A 20,160-nucleotide genomic window follows, 5' to 3' on the forward strand; every position below is an offset into this window, starting at 1 on the left:
AACTTCACAGCCAAACTCTTCCTAAGATATTGCTGTTACAACGTTTTGACAACCTGTGCACAGAGGGAGTGTTCTGATTCATTTCATTTTCTCCCTCAAAATTTCTGGAAAATTTCACCTCCATGCCCTTAGGTATAGTTGTAATAGCAGTCACAGTAGTAGTAGTGATATTAGAGAGAGAGAGAGAGACTTTTATTTTAAAAACGACTTTCACAGCGCATGGCGCTGAATTAGCGTTTTACGTCAAGTATTACAGTCAGATAAAACTTGTCAAGTAAAAAAAAAGGAGAAAAACACAGGCACAGACAACAGTGACAGACAAACGCTTGTCAGATTAAAATAACAAATCATCAACTAAAAAACTGAGTCAATACAACATATTCACTGATTAATAATGTTTACATATGCAGGAACGAAAATCGTCCAGTATCTCTCGTGGATTGGTGGGAGAGGTTGAAGGACGGGAACTTTCTGGGAGTTGGGTCTTTGAGGTCGGGATCTTAGATGATGAAAAGACGGGGGGAATAAATCTTTAAAACAGGGGTTTGTCATGTCTTTATTGCCAAACCAGATGCACAGGAGGGTTCTTCCTTCTGATAGGGTAGTGAGCTGGAAATGCTTAAGAAGAAAGGTATATGGGAATTTACCTTGACCATAGATAATTCTTAATGCTCGCTTCTGGACTGACTCTATTGAATAAGATTAGGAAGTTGTTAAGCCAAAATGCCAAATGGGATCAGAATATTCAAGAAAAGGGCGGATGAAACTTATATAAATTCTTAAAAGGTGGATTGCGGGTTAAGAAAACTTAGAGCAGGTTAAGAAAAGCAGAAAGTGCCCAATCAGCTTACTTTGTAATGTTAGTAACGCGGACTTCCCACTTCAGATTGCTCGAGATAGTGATACGAGGAGTTTGCATTGCTAAGGACAGATATCTACGGAGTGGTTGGTTGCATGAACGAAGATGTACTCTTCAAGAAACTGATAGTCATGATATTTGACTTTTTGGCATTCATAGTCGTGTCGGCCTGTGCAGCGTCACTGGAAATATCTTCCATGATATCTATGGCTGAGCTCTTCAAATTTTTCCGGCATTTTTCCAGTAAGGACATGTCGTGTCGTCAACAAATTTCCAGCGGTCAGGGTGTTCAGTAGCAAGTTCATTTATCATAATCAGGAACAGGAGCAGCCAAAGGAGGGTACCCTGGGGCACACCAGAGTAAACTGGAAGGAGATCTGAATAGACATAGATATTTTTATACTTTACACATTGAGTTGTAATGAAAAAGAAAGACGCTATTATTCTAACAAAGTTTGGGTTAACATGAAATTCTTTTAGGGGGTTTTCAACTAAAAACATTGTGATTAATCAGATCAAAAGCTTTTTGGAGGTCTATTAGAAGTAGATTTTGCCAAACATCATGGTTTTCCAAACTTTCATATATTGTATCCAGTAAGCTTACAAGATAATGAGCAGTAGAAAGGCCAAGTTGATTACCAAATGGCTTTGCGTCAATAAGTTCTTCAATTTTGACTTGAGCCAATCAGTCAGAAAGTTTTCATACAATTTCGAAAAAACTGGAGGTGAGCGTAATTGGTTGAACCCCATTGAAACCCTCCCCAGAGCCCTTCTTCTGAATTGGCGTCACGAATCCCTGCTTCCAGGTGTCAGGGTAACATCAACTTTCAGTGATCGTGCAGAAATATCTGCCAGCAGTAAGGACAGCCTGTCAGCAAAGGAGAATAGTACTGAATAGTATTCAACTCAGCGAAGGAGTATACAAAAATAGTATTGAATAGCGGTAGTACTACTAGCAGCAGCAGTTCTTACCTATTGTGTTTTGGTCAAATCAGTTGAACATCCCTTTCATTAAGTCCTGGAAGTTTCAACTTAATACAATTAGCCATTGCTGTGACATTGCTTATATATTCTTTTGATAACCTATGTTCGTATGCTTCTTGAAATTTTCATCAAAATGCTCTTAGCCCTACAAGTAGTATAGTAATAGTAAATTTAGCAGTAACAGTAGTATTAGTAGTAGTGCGCACATATTGTCTTTTGGTGAGATGATCTTCCCCTCTAAGTATTCTCTGGAAGTTTCAGCTTAATACCCAAACCAATTCTTGAGATACTTTATTTTGACAATGTGCATACACATAGCGTCTTTTGATTTAGTTCATTTTTTTATACTGTAAGTGAGTAATTTGGTAGTGGCGGTGGTGGTAGATATAGTAGTATTATTAGCATGCAAATATTGCCTTTTTGATCATCTTCCTTAACGTTTCCTAAATTTTCAAAATTAATGTAATCAGTTATTCCCTTGTTGTACCCTTTTTACAATCCGTATACACTTACCGTGTTTTGGTTTAGTTCAACACTCCTCTCAACATTCTTTGAAAGGCTCATCTGAACACCATTCGTGTTCTTGGAAAGTAAAGTTCAAACATGCATACCTATGTCAATGACATATACTATGTGTAAACAATGAAAGAATTGTCTAACTTACAGCCCTTGTCCTTAGGACTGTGGAAAGGTTGACATCCCCATAGAAATAATTACTGAACCTTTCAGTTACGTTGAACAAAAAAGCTATCTCAAAATTTTGATTGGACGTGTTTGGGGAAATGGTGTGCGTGGGAGGAGGGGTTAGTTGCCCTCCAGTCACTTTCAACTATTAAAAAGGGGCACTAGCCCTTCCAATTTCCAATCGAATGAGCCTTTTTTGAAGTTTCTACGACAACAAATGACCATCTAAAAGTTTTTATAAGATGCATTTCGGGAAAGAAGAGGCGGAGGGGGGGCATCCACCCTCTGATCGCTTTGAATCTTCCTGGTCGCTTTGAACAGGGACTTTTCTACCTTTTTTTTTCACTGTCTAAACGGATTTATCCCTATTTGAAAATATATTTGTTCGTGATAGAACGACTGTGTGGTATAAGAAAAGAAAACCTAATTTAGGGTGTTATGTCGAAAATTAAAACCCTTGCCCTTATTGTTTTAAAAAGTAGAACTTTGACATAGAATCAAACTATAGCTTAAAGAGCGGGACGTTGAGGAAGGGACAGCCTCTTTCATATGTGGAATGATTTCTGTTCTTTTTTAGTTTTGTATGTCGCTCCTTACTTTCAGTTGAAAAAACTTTTTTTTTAATTGTTTAACCAAACAAAGTTGTGAAAAGGAATTATTTGTAGAGTGACTGTTGGAAAAATCTTCTGCGTGATTTTTTTTTTTGTAATTCACTTCAGTGTTTCAAATTTTGCATTGGATATTGCCTATTTTAACTTGAAAGGCTAACACATCGCTTTCTTTATTTCTCTCTCATTTTCCCCTTTAGAGTCTATCATCCGGTATTTTCTTAAAGAGGAGTCTCTATACCAGGGCTATTTCTAGGAGAAATATATTGTGTTCACGCATTTCTACACTCGATCCAAACAAGGTACTCCTTGTTGACAACCTTGTTGAACTTCTTGGGGAACAGGTCAACATCCTTTGGCAGCAAGAAGATCAAAATCTATACCCACCCCCATCCCTTGGCTCTCTGCTCCAGATATATCTACTAGATGGTCCAGTACTTTTAAAACATCAGGTGGTTCAGTACATTCTCCTTGACATAGCCTCCGCTTTGAGAGGAGAAAGAAATTCAAGTGTTTTAGAGGCCTTAGAGACGTTCCCATTGGCTTTTGATGTATCTAGTGAATTAACCAAAATCACACACGGCTACTGGATGATCGACCATAAGAAATATGAGGTAACATTTTTTATTTTTTAACAAAAAATTGTCCAAATCTATCAAATAACCAAAAATTGATCAAATCTATTGTCCAAATGACCATATCAAGACAGTTGACCATACTGAATGGTAAAGTAGAATTTGATGATAAGAAATTTGAGGTAAAATTTGGTTTTATGAAGTTTGAGGCAAATCTAATTTGATAAGGTCTGCATTTCTTTAACTAGGGCTGCTGGGGTAGAATATTTGGTATGTTAAATTTCACGTTCAAAGTGTGTGACATGTCAAAGAGTTCCTTGTCGTTTACAACATTGGGAAGAACTGAAACGTCTTAATGCTTAAAACAAGGTTGGCCTTATATACGTTGATTAAGCGCAGAGGAGGACATCAGTAAAATAATCTTTGTGCATAGACTTATCCTTGTTTAAATTTGCTGTTATTATTTTCATTTTTTCTAATTAGTATTATTTATTGTGCTTCTACATGTTCGTAGCAGTGTTAAACCGTCTGAACCCCACAGACGGACCACCACTCGTCCATTCCATTTTATTTTTAAAGTTTCTTCTTGGGTCATCTTTAAGAACAAAATCCCAAAAATTTGGAGTAAATTTTAATATAATCATGCCTCCCCCAGTTTGGGTTATCTGGCCTTTCTATTACCCCTTTGTCTCCTATTTGGTGTTGTAGGTTTGTTATCTTTGTTAGCTCAGAGGACGTGTCCAATCCCCCAAACAGCTGCTCTTTCAATGTATACATGCTAAGCAGGCTTGATACACTTTGTCCATGATGATTTGCATTTTGATCATTGCTAAGCGTTTTCTCCTAAAATTATCTATAACTATCTATCTTAAAATTAATCTATAAAATTATCTATAATTACCTATTGAATTAAAATAATCTAAAGCAGTTCCTCTGAAGAACGAGTGCTTAAGATGCTTATCATCTTTCTTTGACGCTCTTGATTCTGTGTTCCCCAAGGTCCCCCTGAAGTCTAGCATGTCATACAAGATTGCGTCACTCCCTATAAATCCATCAAGTCACGCAAGATTTCGTGACCTTCAACTGCAATTACCGAATTCGTTTTACGAATTCGTTGAGTAATTCATTCGCTGAGTAATCGTTGAGTAATTCGAATTCATTTATAACGTTTGTGTGGTCAGATGCGCTATTTCTCTTGAGTGAGGTTAATCAAACCCATCTTCTATTTAGTTTATTTTAGTTTATATAGTCTTTGTGTAGTTTTTTTAAGCCTCTTTTTTAGTTTTACTGAATAAAGTATTGGCTTTTTGTTTCTGTGTATTTTTTTGGGTGGGGGGGGGGGGGGTGTTTTGGGCGTACAGGGCATTATTTACCTTCTAGAATGCGAAAAACGCGAAGAATTTCTATGGAAAATGCATACACGGATTTTTCACTAATTCTAGTTAAAATTATTTCATTTGATGGTCTTTTACTCTCGAAGAGTGTAAATTTAGTAGATGTACAAGAAGAGTGTAAATTGCCTTCGTCTAGTTTAAAAAAAAAAGAAGAAGAAAAAATGACTAAGTCCTCCACTCACAAAGAACATCAATTACAAGGACACAAAGTTCAGTCTACTGTGTTCTTAAACAGCTACAATTGCTGTGACTAAAAGAAAATCCAATTGTGATATTTTGCGTTTGATTCAAATATGCTAGTTTACCTAATGGTTTGAACATTTATGAAAAGAATTTTTTTTTTAATAATATCACGAAGAACGTTTATAAATTTCAGAACCCCTCCCCCGAAAATTAACATAACTTGTTTTCAAAGCTCTAATTCAATTCTACATTTTATTCCGGTTTTATTCCAGTTTATCTGCTGATGACGTTCGCTGTGTATGTGATCGAATATCCAAGATTTTATCATTGTTTTTCACTTTCTAGTAAAAGGATTTATCCCTATTTGAACTGTTATTGGTACATCATGTAAATGCAGTTTCACAAAGAGAGAAATCAAAAACTGTAATAACGGGAAAGGTAGATAAATCAAAAGCTATCAAAATTAATCAAGAAATCAAAGTAATTAAAATCAAAGAAATAAAATCAAGAAATCAGAAGAAATCGATATAAAAAACAAAGAGAGAAATGACAAACAATACAATAATTAAACGACCCTAGTACAACAGGGAGATGTCTTTGGTAGCTTATGGCTTTTCGTTTAAATGTTTAAAGTTACGGTTTTTGCTTACAAACTTCGCGTGTTTGACTGTATCGCTTATCATTAATTATGTCTTGTCAGGATAATTCTACTTCGATTTAAGCGTCTTTCATAAATTCTGTTCTATACAAGTTATTATGTATTTCCCTCAGTTTTACTAATTTTCACTTTTGATTATATATTTCCCTCAGTTTCACTAACTTTGAATTGTCTTATTTCAGAATGGCTTGTCATGTTTGCTTAGTTCGTCTGTTCATTTTAATGATATTGGTATCAGAAACTACCGAAGCATTATCAACTTGTTGGCTTATGACAATGAGCACAAGCGAGCTTTGAAATTCTCCACTTTACGACCTTGTGTTGAAGGAGATCTTGAAGATACTTTTATGCGTCTTCGTCTTCTTCTTGTCAATGGATTCATATGTCAGGCTTTTGATTATGTGAGGTCTGAAAGATCCTCAGGAAATGAAGAATGTCTATTGACATACATATTTTCGGCTTGTGCTGAAAAGGGGTGTCTCGACCTTGTTATGAAAAGACCTTTTTCAAAAGCTGAAGAAGCTGTATTTATAAAGTTTCTTCAATCTTGCCAAAATTCAAAAGCGATAGATCTGCTTTTAGCGTTTTACCTGCAGCGTGGTAGATTTTCTGATGCTTTGTCTTTGCAGAAGCAGCTAAAGGAACAAAAGTTATCAAATCCATTGAGAGATGGTATAGTTAATGCTTATTTTAAAGTGCTTCCTCCACTTACTGCATCTCTCACCAAAAATTGGGCAGCGGCAAAGAATCGTACTCACGTTCAAAAATCATACCCAAAACCTCTCTCTGCCATCGTAAAACCTGCTGTTCAGAACATTTCCACAAACTCTTCACGCTACTTAGCAGAGATGGTTGAAGGCACTCGTGTCGCTTTGGCGTCGACTCCTAGTAGAGAGCGTAAACGAAAAATTTGCGACAGTGAAATTCCTTTTATAAAGAGCATTAGACTTAATGATACGGTTGAACCGTCTCTCGTTGCTTCGGCCAAAAAAGTGCCCGTAAAAGAAGAGGTTATGCAACCTACACCTAAAAAGCTTAAGGTTTCTCAAGATAAAAGTATTATGGGTGATACCTCTCCTTTTAGCCCTGCGGTTAAGTCAGTGCTCCGTACTCCAACAGTTCATCGTATCCGCTCGCAAAAGCGAAGCAGCGTTTTGAACAATCCCCCACTGTCGATTTTAAAGGCAAGAAGTGACCAAGATGATACAAATGTTATTAGGTCGAAGCATTTGAGGTTCAGTACTCTACCTCCAGTTATTCTCAAGAGTCCCGACATTGTTGAGAAAAGTCTTACAGCTTCCCCCATGGAAATGACTTCTGTCCCTCCTATTAATATATTTGAAATAGATAGAAGCATAGCTACGCCAGTAAGAATGATTCCTCCTACCGACGAAGTAAGACAAGCTGTTGAAGAAACGAGAGAGTGGAACCTTAGGCAGAATGAAAAAGCAGGAAATGATTCGACCTATGATGAATCGACAAAAGCCTTCTCTACAGAACAGATCTCCCAACAAGTGAGTGAAACCGAGTCTTTTCATAGCATGGAAGTTTCATCAGATTCTACGGCCAGATTAGATTCTAGTACTGCCATTCGAAGTAACATACAAGAAAATATTACCAGCAATAAGGAAGAGACAAGCTTTATTCTGAAGCTAAGGCAAGAACGTGAGGAGTTGGAAAAACGGCAGGGAAATATAGCTGCTTATTTTTCACGGTCTCATAGTGATCGTAAAGCACAAGAGGCTATAGAGACCAATGAATCGGATAAGTTTTTGAAAGAAATAGACACTTCAGGATTTGATGAGGCCATCGAAGAATTTAATCGGAGGGAAAGCACGGCCCGGGAACAAGATATGGAAGAAACCAACGTTCAACTGCCTTCCACAGTTCCCAAAATATCTTTGGATTTGGCCTGGAAGTTTGGCCTGAGGTGGCCTGGATTTATAAACAACGAAAGTAATCAAGAGGAAATGTCTGGTGCCAAATTAGCAACTGGAGAAAGAACAGAATTTAATCAATCAATGGAGGTTACTGAGCTAGGTTTGAAAGGGCCAGACACTATAGATACTAGTTACACCTCTTTCGCACCTGTGCAGATGGAGGAAGTTACACAGTTTGGTATTAAGAGTCCTTATGCTGTTGATGACGGTTTTACTTCTATTGAACCTGTCAACATGGAAGAAACTACGCAGTTTAATACTAGAACTCCTGATGATGTTAGAAGCAGCCTCCCCTCAGTGGTACAACTCCAAACGGACGAACATGTACATCTTGGACCCAAAATTTCCCATAATATTGGGGACAATGTCACATCCTTTGCTCCTGTTCAAATGGAGGAAACAAATTTCAATTTTCAGTTTCATCCGGCCACCCCTGTTATGCCCGAAGGAAAATGCGAAGATAAGCAAATGAAGGATATAAGCTTTACTTTTCTTGAAGCCGGTGATCCTTTTAAGCCGACTGAAGAAACTGCTGCACCCGCGAAACCTTCTAAACCATTATTTTATCCAGTTGGAGGACATTCACGTTCTGATGCTAGTACAGAAGTCAATGACGTTGCTTTTGCTAGTTTACAGTCTAAGCCTCGTCGACTGACGACCTTTGATAATACAGAAATGGAAGAAACAAGCGTTGATTTTAAGTTCAATCCGGCTGATTCATTCTTGAGTGAAGAAGATAATAAAGACGTCTCTCTACCCATCAATGTTAGTTTTACTTTTGAAGAAGCTAATGTCTCAAATACCATGCCAGCAAGTAGTGATTTCACCTCCGTCATGTTTAGTAAGATTGCAACGCTAGGCCGTCCGAGTCTAAGAGAAGCTTCTACTATGCTCGGCACAGATTCATCTGTTAAAACTTCGACTGAATCTGATAGGCAATTACCAACAGATTGCCTTACTGCACAACCCAAATTAGATGAAACGAACATATCTGCTATGGAAGAAGCTACTGCGTATCCTGGCTTAATAGAGAACATTTTCCCGTTATCGAGTCAACATACGGAAAAAGAAGCTGATATCGAAGACAAAGAAACCGAAAACACTTTCCAAGAAACTACGACGCAAGTGTCTGAGATACAAACTAAGAGGTTAACTATGTACCATACCCAAACAATGGAAGAGACAGCTATATCAGGAGATAATTTTATAAGAGAAAGTACACCTGAATTAGCAGATGTTCTGTCTGAAAATGAACTACAATTACCTCCGAATAATGATGAACTTGTTGAGCCGGTGATTAGATCACAAATAAAAGTTTCAGAAATAGAAAAAGGACGCGAAAAAGAATTCAATTTCAGTAATTCAGTTGAAATAAGTAAGTACTCTGTTGAGCTGTCATCTCAAGGATCATTGGATGAAACTGTTATTGATGTTACAAGAATGAGGGGAGTTGATCTGCTTGATGAGCCGATTGAACTGGTTGAAGTTGTTCCTGTGTCAGTTGAGCAAGTATCTCCACCAGTGCCGTCTCCTGTAGAATCAGATAACTTCGAGCTTGCAGTCAGTGATAATGAAGACTTGAACTTGAATGAAGAAACAAATGTGGTAAGTCATGCTATTAAACTAACAAATATCATCCCATGTTTATCATACAATAATAAAAAAAAAAAGGAAAAATGTGCTAGTAATACAAAATATCTATGACATTCAAGATTATTTCTAAATCCGGAAACTCTTCTTCTTTTTAAAATAAGCTTCCTCTTCTTCTTTTAGAAGTAAGCTTCTTCTTTTCTATTTTATAGAGTATGTTGTATGGTTTTAGGCATATCGTTATTGTTTTACACAGCGCTAACCATTTACTGAATTTAATCACTTCTTTTAATGGGTTGCTTGAACCTTGCTTTCAGGATTCAAGAAACGGCTTTGATGGAATGTTGTGGCTGTTGTTTGGGGTTTGATTTGTTCCACCAATAGGTCATATGCATTCGTATCACTCAATTGTTCCCTGCCTTGTATAGTCACTAGCTTGCTGGGATGTCATTTTGGTCAATATTGACTGAACCTGATCATGTATCACTTATCTTGCTATTGGTTGGGTGCTATTCACCTGCCACAATTCCCTTGCGTTAAAAAACAGTAATCAAATAATTCAATTTGCCAAGTCACACAACAATTATGATAAATATATAACACAATCATAATATATAATACAAAATTAACTTATAACCTGTAACCTAAATCCAGGTATAAAAAGTATAGACAAATAAAATACAAACATGATAACTCTAAAATAAATTGTGCAGAAAATGAGCTTTAAAAAAAAGAAGAAAAAATAAGGAATGAACCAAGCCAGTAGTCTTAACAAATTTACCTAATAAGTTTCTGCTTAGTCTTTTAGCAAAATGTCAAGGAATAATAGTGAAGTGAGAACTAGTCATTTTTTGAGAAGGGGCTAACCTAGGTATCTGTTTGATGGCATACCATTCCATTTAGAAAGAAAGAGAAAAAGCTTTAGGAAATAATAGTATTTTTCGTGCAATTTGAATTTGCAGTTTATGTTGATTGTGACTTTCGAGAGGAAGCAGAACATAATAGTTTAAAATATATATATATATATATATATATATATATATATATATATATATATATATATATATATATATATATAAAGTGTAGAAGTAGAAAATTGATACTTGTATAAACTAGAAATTGAAGTATAGAAGTTGAAAATGTGAAAGAAAATGGATACTATCAATCCTTTTATTTTTTGTTAAATGTCACTGGAATTTTGTTTTTGCGTTTAAAGTTATTGTCTTCTTCTCTAAAAACTGACAAAAATGAAAGGTTGTTGAATAGGTTTTTCATATCTGGTTTCTTTGAAATATGTGTTCTATTTGTCTTTGTAAACTTACCATCTTCAGTGTTTACTTTTGTAACAACAGGGTTACAATTGACCTAATCAACCGGAAAAAAAATCAACCAGAGAAAATAAAATTGACTGCTCACTATACAGGGAAAACTCACTATAGCTATTGATTAATCATAAGGGGCGGTAACTAGACACCAGGCTCTTTTTTATACTTGCCCTTTGGTCGACTTTTTTATTCGGCTCTTCTTTGACCCCATTTTTTTTTCTTTTTGTCTGTTATGTTTTCTTAAACCAGTCTACAGTTTATTTCGCTTACACTCCTTAATTACTTACTCTATAAAAACGATTAAATATAAAAAAAACATTTTTTTTAAACTGAAAGCAGCGAGCGACATTAAAACTTAAGACGAACAGAAATTACTCCGTGTATGAAAGGGGCTGTTCCCTTCTCAACGCCCCGCTCTTTACGCTAAAGTTTTACTCTTTCTCTCAATTCTACTTTATTAAACATTAAAAAACTTTAGCGTAAAGAGTGGGGTGTTGAGAAGGGAACAGCCCCTTTCATACACGGAGTAATTTCTGTTCGTTTTAAGTGTTAATGTCGCTCCTTACTTTCAGTTAAAAAAAAACTAGTTTTTTTATTTAATTTTGGAACGTTTTTGAATTAATGCATGTTTGATTTTGGCTCTCCGTACAGAAATTATTAATGTGAAATTTGCATATTAATTCTTTTTTTTTGGCTAAATGGCCTTCTCTTAGTTTTGATCAGACGATTTTGAGAAAAAAGGGATGGGGGAGGCCTAGTTGCCCTCCCAATTTTCCGGTTACTTGAAAAGGCAACTAGAACTTTTAATTTTTAACAAACGTTTTAATTAGTAAAAAATATACGTAACTTAAGAATTAACCTACGTAACGAGCTTTTATATTCTTATATTTTTATTATGTATATGAGGGGGTTTGTCCCCTCGTTATACCTCATTCTTTACACTAAAGCTTAAATTTTGCCCAACTCTTTAAGAATGACCCCTGAATCAGAAAGGCTGTAGAATAAATAGTTGAAATTACTAATAATACTTTAGCGTAAAGAGCGAGGTATTTTGGAGGATATGAACCCCTCATATGCGTTATAATCTCTGTTCGTTTTAAGTTTTAATGCTGCTCCTTACATTCAGTTGAAAAAACTTATTCATATTTTTTTTTCATTGTTTTTTTTCATAATAATTCTAGGAAATCCTGCGTCCTCTTCGTTGAATTTCTCTTTTCCGTGGCATATTCCTCCAAGGAAAGATCTTCCCACATAGCCCCCTGCACTCACCCTCCCCCCAAACCAAAATACCCCCCCCCCCTGAAAAACGTCTGTACACTTCCCAATAACCATTATTGTATGTAAACACTGGTCAAAGTTTGTAACTTGCAGCCTCTCCCCCGGGGACTGTGGGGGGAGTAAGTCATCCCAAAGGCATAGTTATTATGGTTTTCGAATATGCTGAACAAAATGGCTATCTCAAAATTTTGCTCCGTTGACTTTGGGAAAAAATGAGCGTTGGAGGGGGCCCAGGTGCCCTCCAGTTTTTTTGGTCACTTAAAAAGGGAACTAGAAATTATCATTTCCATTAGAATGAGCCCTCTTCTGACATTCTAGGACCAATCGGTCGATACGGTGACCCATGGAAAAAAAAAATAAATAAACACGCACCCATGATCGGTCTTCTGGCAAAATTACGAAGTTCCACATTTTTGTAGATAGGAGCTTGAAGCCTTTACAACAGGGTTCTCTGATACGCTGAATGCGATGATGTGATTTTTGTTAAGGTACTATGACTTGTAGGGGGTATTTCCCCCTGTTTTCCAAAATAAGGCAAATTTTCTCAGGCTCGTAACTTTTAATGAAAAAAAAACTAAATTTGATGAAACTTATATATTTAAAATCAGGATAAAAATCTGATTCTTTTGATGCATCTTTTAGTATCAAAATTCTGTTTTTTAGAGTTTTGTTTACTATTGAGCCGGGTCGCTCCTTACTACAGTTCGTTACCACGAACTGTTTGATTGTTATAAAAAAATACTGTTTTGGTTACCAATATCTTATTAAAACCTGTAAATTTATATTTATGTTGTTTTTTTTTGGTTCAATGACGATTTATTAATATAAATTTTTGTTGATAGGTTTGATTTTATGCACCACCTGAAAATTGTTGCTAACACTTGTTGATGAAAATTGTTAACAAAAGATATTGCTTGCCAGATTTTTTGCTCGATTTTTACATATTATCATTTTTTATTTTAGTATTATTTTTATTGCTAATATTTTTTTTAAACTTGTAAATTTGTATTTGTGTTTTTCTTTCCTTTGGTTCAACGAAGAATTGTTACTATAATTGGGGCTTATGCCTCCTCCATTCAAAATTCTGTATTTTTTCGAATTTCTGGGCAATTCTTATCCAAATTATTACACTGAATATATTTTTATTATTTGGCCCTCATCCCAAAAAATCATGTGTGTGTGTCTGAATGATGTTACAAGGTTTTTCTTGGAGGGGGTGGGTTAGAAACTAGAGATAAATGGTTATTTCGGGATGAGGTACAAGCTGGTCAAAACTCAAGAAACCGGTGAATTATGCGAAAAATAATTGAAAATACAAGAGAAATCATCAAGACTTGACATTCTCTTAGGTGAGGGAAGGGGCTCGAACCTTTACCTATCTGCCTTTGCGCCTGATTATATTGGTAGCCAAAGTTAAAAACTGCCTAATTTGGAAAAGGGAAAATCCTTTACATAAACATGTTAAAATGTTTGAACTAAAAAAATAAAAAAAAAGAAGAAGAAAAATAAGTAATAGCGAAAAACAAGCTGATTTAATGAGTTTTCTGTTTTGGTAGTAAAGAAAGCGATAACTTAAAAGTGGCATTATTTTTGTTACTTGCTATAGTAATTTTACAATTACAGAAGTATCACTGTTGAGTGCATTAATATTGACAGAATTCACTAAGATTAAGCATGTATATAATATAATTGATAAGTATAAGTATGTAAATTGATAGGTGTAATAAAACGGTCAAAAGAATTCATCAGTTATTCATGAACACGTTTGTACTGTTGAGCTGATTGTGCCACAAAGAAAAGTCTTGTGTCACATAAACTGGAAAAAAATGTGGTTAATAATTAGTCTCTTGTATTCTTTTGTCAGTAAACATTTTAGAAAATCAAGTAAGACCAAAGATAGTCTAATAAATAAAAAAAAGGTATTTGGTTGGAAATGTTTTACTCATAAAATTCCAGTTCTACTGGACTCATATTTACATTCATAATATTCTTTACACGGTCACTGAAAACTTTCTTGGTGATTGTTTGTTCCTTTTTTCAGACACTATCGAAACCTGAAGCATTGGCTACCATTAAATTCACCCCAGAGGCTGATAAGAAGGAAAAAAATGTTGAAAATTTTTTGCCAGCTGTTGAAGTTGCTGAGCTTTTGGATATACCTATGGAAATCAGTAAATCAGCACTCAGTAATGCTAAAACTCTTGCATCTGTGGAAGATGAAAGTAGTCTACCATCTGAGGCTTTGCCAGAAGAACAAGTCAGAAAACAATACGATTCTGTTGATAAGCATGAAGAATCATCGCTACAAGACATGCAGTTCGAGGAAGAAACTGACCAATTTGTCACCCCCAACCCTCCAGTAGTGATGGCAGAAGCCATCGCCAAACCAGTAGACGAGAATGCAAAACATGATTCTACTTTACTGGGAGTGCCATTCCTAGAAACTTCAATAACAAAAGGTAATATCGTAGAAGTAGACGCAGACGTTTCAGTTCCAGATATCGAATTGAAAGAAGCTATTATGACATCAAAGCAAGATGTTCATAAGACAGAAGAACTTCATATGACTCTTGAAGAGGCTGGAGCAACGGAGGAAGTAAATTTTTTAACTTTAGAAAAGAGATCTGAAAAAGAAGTAACTATAGTTGTTGATCAAGAACCTTGCGAAATAGAAGAAACTAGTGGAGATGTTGAAATGCTTGTAACAACTTTAGGCAAATCACCTGTCCTGGGGACACAGCCTTTAAGAGAAACTGGCTATATTTTAAGTGAGAACTCTATGAAAATGGAAGAGATTGTCCCCAGTGCTGATGATCATGTCGAGACTGAAATGTCTCGAAATATCACTTCTACAATGGATACTACAATAAAAAGGGTAGATACTGTTAGCAGGCAAGACTCTTATATAGTCGAAGATGTTGCTGAAGTAACTGATAAAGAAGATACTGTAAATAAAACGGAAGTTTGCACGATCTCTGATGCAGATCTTACCAAACTGACGGCTGCTGCTACTGTTGAAGAGTCAACTCCCATTGATAAGGATGTCACATGCTCATTTGATGGACAGCCAAGGAAAGTAGTAAAAGAAACTTTTGACGGTCAGGATTCATTCATAGATGAAAAAGTAAAGTTAAATGCTGAAAAATCTAATGCTTCTACTTTTCAAGATTTATCAACCGAAATATCAGGTGAAACGTCAAAAGACGTGCTATTTGCTTCATCAACCGATTCAGAAAAATATATAACCCCACTTAAGCCTCGAAGACTAACTAAGTATAAACGTTTATCTGAGATTGATATATCAAACATAATAAGCCCGCTTGTCATCCCTAGCTATCCTCCAACACCAAAGCCAAGAAAAGCAACAAGTTTTGTCCCACCGCCAAATTTTGATTCTTCATCAGAGTCATCTGAAGATGAAGGCGGACCATTGGAGGACGAGCAGGAACCGCAGCAGGAAATAAAAGAAGCTGCCTCGCTCACAAGTGACATAGCTCCTATGCAAAACGAAAATGATACCATTTTTTTGTCAGAATCAGATGGTACACCGACGAGTAAAGGTGAAAAATTGTCTAGCATTATTAATGAAGTTATGGATGTAGCTGATATCATTGACTCAGTATCTACGGAAAAAGTAAGATGTACTATAGTTGATATTGATCCCACAACTTCAGAGCAAAAGTCAGTAGGTACGCAGTCTGAAATGATTCTTCCTAATAATACAGAGGAAATGGGGACTATCAGTGAAGGAAGAACCGAGCAGAGGGATGAAGTTACAGAAAGCATTAAACAAATATCGGCGGCTCAATCTCAGACTGAAGAGCTGCCTCACTTAGAGCCAAAGTCAATGGAAGTGGATTCGCTAGAAAATGTTTCAGTCCAGTTCGATATAGGCATTTATAAAGAAGCTAAAATACCTGGAGGCTCGCCTCTTCTGAAAACACCACCTGAAAGTAGTGCTTCAGTTTCTTCTGTAGAAGAAACCACTGAATCTTTGGCTCTTAGTAAGGAAGCAATGAAAATACCTGAAAAATTAGAGAAATCACCTGATGACATAGAGAGTCGTCAATCCGAAATTGAGGTGAATTTTGCTAGTGAGCCACCACCATCTACCGAGGAACCAGTGAATGAAGGCGAAAGGAGCATTTCAGTAGTGGAAGTAAAAGAAACAGTAGAAGATAGTGAGGCCCAAAGCGTTTTGAAAGAAACTGAAATGCTGAACGTAACTGCAGCTATTAATAGTCCTTTATCAGAAAAATTTGTTCGTTCGACGCCATCAGCTGCCAATGAAGTTGGAACAGTTGAAACAACTGATGCATCTACTGCACATTCGTCAGAAAAAGAAGAATTTGCTGATAAACTGGTTATCCAAACTCCAAAGATGAAAGTAGACAGGCCACGGAAATCAAAAATTGCCTCAAAAAGAGTCTCCAAGGCAGATATCACCGAGAAAACTTTTACCAGGCAAACCAGGAGTAGGTCCGAAGAAAAGGATCGAAGGTCGAAGGAACGTTCCGTATCACTGGCTATCTCTACGAAGTTGGGGCGTATAATAAGCCCGCTTGTCAACCCTAGCTATCCTCCAACACCAAAGCCAAGAAAAGCAACAAGTTTTGTCCCACCGCCAAATTTTGATTCTTCATCAGAGTCATCTGAAGATGAAGGTGGACCATTGGAGGACGAGCAGGAACCGCAGCAGGAAATAAAAGAAGCTGCCTCGCTCACAAGTGACATAGCTCCTATGCAAAACGAAAATGGTACCATTTTTTTGTCAGAATCAGATGGTACACCGACGAGTAAATGTGAAGAGTTGTCTAGCATTATTAATGAAGTTATGGATGTAGCTGATAGCATTGACTCAGTATCTACGGAAAAAGTAAGATGTACTATAGTTGATATTGATCCCACAACTTCAGAGCAAAAGTCAGTAGGTACGCAGTCTGAAATGATTCTTCCTAATAATACAGAGGAAATGGGGGCTATCAGTGAAGGAAGAACCGAGCAGAGGGATGAAGCTACAGAAATCATTAAACAAATATCGGCGGCTCAATCTCAGACTGAAGAGCTGCCTCACTTAGAGCCAAAGTCAATGGAAGTGGATTCGCTAGAAAATGTTTCAGTCCAGTTCGATATAGGCATTTATAAAGAAGCTAAAATACCTGGAGGCTCGCCTCTTCTGAAAACACCGCCTGAAAGTAGTGCTTCAGTTTCTTCTGTAGAAGAAACTACAGAATCGTTGGCTCTTAGTAAGGAAGCAATGAAAATACCTGAAAAATTAGAGAAATCACCTGATGACAGAGAGAGTCGTCAATCCAAAACTGAGGTGAATTTTGCTAGTGAGCCACCACCTGCTACCGAGGAACCAGTGAATGAAGGCGAAAGGAGCATTTCAGCAGTGGAAGTAAAAGAAACAGTAGAAGATAGTGAGGCCCAAAACGTTTTGAAAGAAACTGAAACGCTGAACGTAACTGCAGCTATTAATAGTCCTTTATCAGAAAAATTTGTTCGTTCGACGCCATCAGCTGCCAATGAAGTTGGAACAGTTGAAACAACTGATGCATCTACTGCACATTCGTCAGAAAAAGAAGAATTTGCTGATAAACTGGTTATCCAAACTCCAAAGATGAAAGTAGACAGGCCACGGAAATCAAAAATTGCCTCAAAAAGAGTCTCCAAGGCAGATATCACCGAGAAAACTTTTACCAGGCAAACCAGGAGTAGGTCCGAAGAAAAGGATCGAAGGTCGAAGGAACGCTCCGTATCACCGGCTATCTCTACGAAGTCGGGGCATGAAACAGCAGAAATTACAACTACTTCGTCAGATGAATTAGCTTCTAAACCTGTTTCCGAGAAAATGGCAAAACAAAAACATAGGAGTAAAAAAACCATTAAGAAGGTTAAAGAAGGGTTGGAAGCTACAGAGAATAATAAGTCTCCTCTGAAAGGAAGCCCTGACACTACTGGTACCAGTCCCCTTACCGCTGTGGCAAAGGGCAAAAATCAGAGAAAGCTTCTTTCTGAAGAAGCTGACGAAAATTTTGGTCTTACACCAGGCAAAACAAGTCCAGCCAAAGCAGAGAAAGCGAAGAGAAAGAGGACGAGGCAATCACTTCAAAGTGAGCAAAGTCCCGATCTTTTTGCTACTCACATAGAAAGAAGTCAGTCAACTGAACCTTCTCCCAAACGTCGTGGCAGACGAGCGTCTTCCGTTGAGGCCACTTTGGCCCCTATTCGAAGTTCTTCACGATTATCTGGAACAAAAAGTGTCGATGTGATAGCTACTCCGATGAAAAGTTCCTCACGGCTCTCTGGAAGAAGAAGTGTTGATTTTACTGGTACTCCAAGGAGAAGTTCTTCCCGACTCTCAGAAAAGATATCTACTGAAGAAGAAGGTTATTATTTCTTTATTTTATTTTTTTAATCAAGAAGTCTTCTAAGGCTTAGAAAGCTTTAGTGACGTTTCACCTGTATTTTTTTCTAAGCTCAGAGGAAAAGAAAAAGAGGGGGGGGGGTCAACGACTGAACAAGTCTGGGTTGCGATTGAATATAAACGATAATACTCATACGTACATATAGAGCGAGATATAAAAAAAGAGGCTTCGGGAACTGTATGAATTTCAACTGGTTTAAGACTGTAAATTAACTTCCAAAAATAATTTTATGACTGGAAACAATCAATTCAAGAGAAGTAAAAAAATAAAAAAAAGTCATGTGAAACTGTACTAGTTTAAGAGAGTAAATTAACTACAAAAAATGATCTTATTACTGAAAACAATCTATTTCATGAGAAATAAAGGCCTATATTTTCTTTTCAAATGTGAAATAAAGCAAAGAAAATGGTCACAGAAGAGGTTATTGGGTCCAAAAAATTGAACCTTTGTTTTTAAGATACTATTTTGCATTTGCGTAATCGCTAAAGGCCATTTCAAAAACATAACTTGAGATAATGGAGTAGCTGTGAAGTCATCTCGTTGTCAGATTCGTGTGCTAATAAGTCCAGTACGCGGCAAAAAAAATCCTCTTTCAATAGTTATCTGGATTTTAGAAATCTGAAAAATATAATATAAATAATATAAAATATAATATATATTTATGAAAAATAAATATAATATAATATATATTAAAAAAAATATCTGTATATAATCAAAAATAACAAACAGTTTGTATTTTTGGTGGGATGTCTTAATGCAATGTCTCAGATTCTAGGCGATTTTACTCCGTTTCCGCTGTTGACAAAAAGTCCCTCAATTTTCTGTTGTAAATAATCGCACCTCACGCGTGGTCACATATCAGATCCGAGTCTGAATACTTCGGACTATGACTAAAATTGGTTTTACGACATATTGTTAGACGTGACGTGATCTAATTTTGAGGACACAATTGTTCGAACTGCAATAATACTTATTTATAAATTAATTAATTATTGTTTTATTATTAATACTGCAATAATATCTGTTGTAATTTATGTATATTCTGATTGGACTGTTTGTTTCGATTTAATTTCTTTGTTTTTCAGTATTTTTGTTCGTTTTAACCTTTAATTCTTTTATTACAATTAATTTTTGCACGTTTAAGTTGAATATCACTTTATTTTTTGTTAAATAATTCCTTTTTTATTTAATTTAAAAGATAACTTTAATGGTATGTTTTACCATTGTATAAATAGGGTGCTTTATTTTCAGGGATTATTTGCTATATATTGCTTTTGAATATCACTTATTTTTTGTTAAATATTTCCTTTTTTATTTAATTTAAAAGATAACTTTAATGATATGTTTTACCATTGTATAAATAGGGTGTTTTATTTTCAGGGATTATTTGCTATATATTGCTTAATTAAACGGCAGTTAAGTTTTTGAGATCTCTAATGGGTAAAAATTATACCGTTTTAGTCTATAGCAGTGGTTCCCAACCGATATCGGGCCATGTCCCACCTAGGCATTTCTAAAATCCCGATGTCCCCTTGTAATATTCAAACTTTACATGCATTTACCTGAGGGAAGCTTAAAAGGCTATTAACTTGGTATCTTTTTTTAGTTGTCCTCTAGGTCTATTTTATACTAACGAAAAATATTGTCTGAA

General features: G+C 36.1%; 1 protein-coding gene across 1 annotated transcript in view; it reads left to right on the top strand.

Annotated features, from left to right (window-relative positions):
- Window positions 1-20,160, top strand: part of LOC136034983 (uncharacterized) — a 98,139-nt gene that overhangs the window by 56,465 nt on the left and 21,514 nt on the right. The window contains exons 13-15 of the mRNA XM_065716552.1: window positions 3,392-3,749; window positions 6,128-9,490; window positions 14,120-18,470. Coding sequence (XP_065572624.1) covers window positions 3,392-3,749; window positions 6,128-9,490; window positions 14,120-18,470 — 8,072 coding nt within the window. The remainder of the gene's footprint in view (window positions 1-3,391; window positions 3,750-6,127; window positions 9,491-14,119; window positions 18,471-20,160) is intronic.

Source organism: Artemia franciscana, chromosome 13 (assembly GCF_032884065.1).
Source record: "Artemia franciscana chromosome 13, ASM3288406v1, whole genome shotgun sequence".
Lineage (NCBI taxonomy): Eukaryota > Metazoa > Arthropoda > Branchiopoda > Anostraca > Artemiidae > Artemia > Artemia franciscana.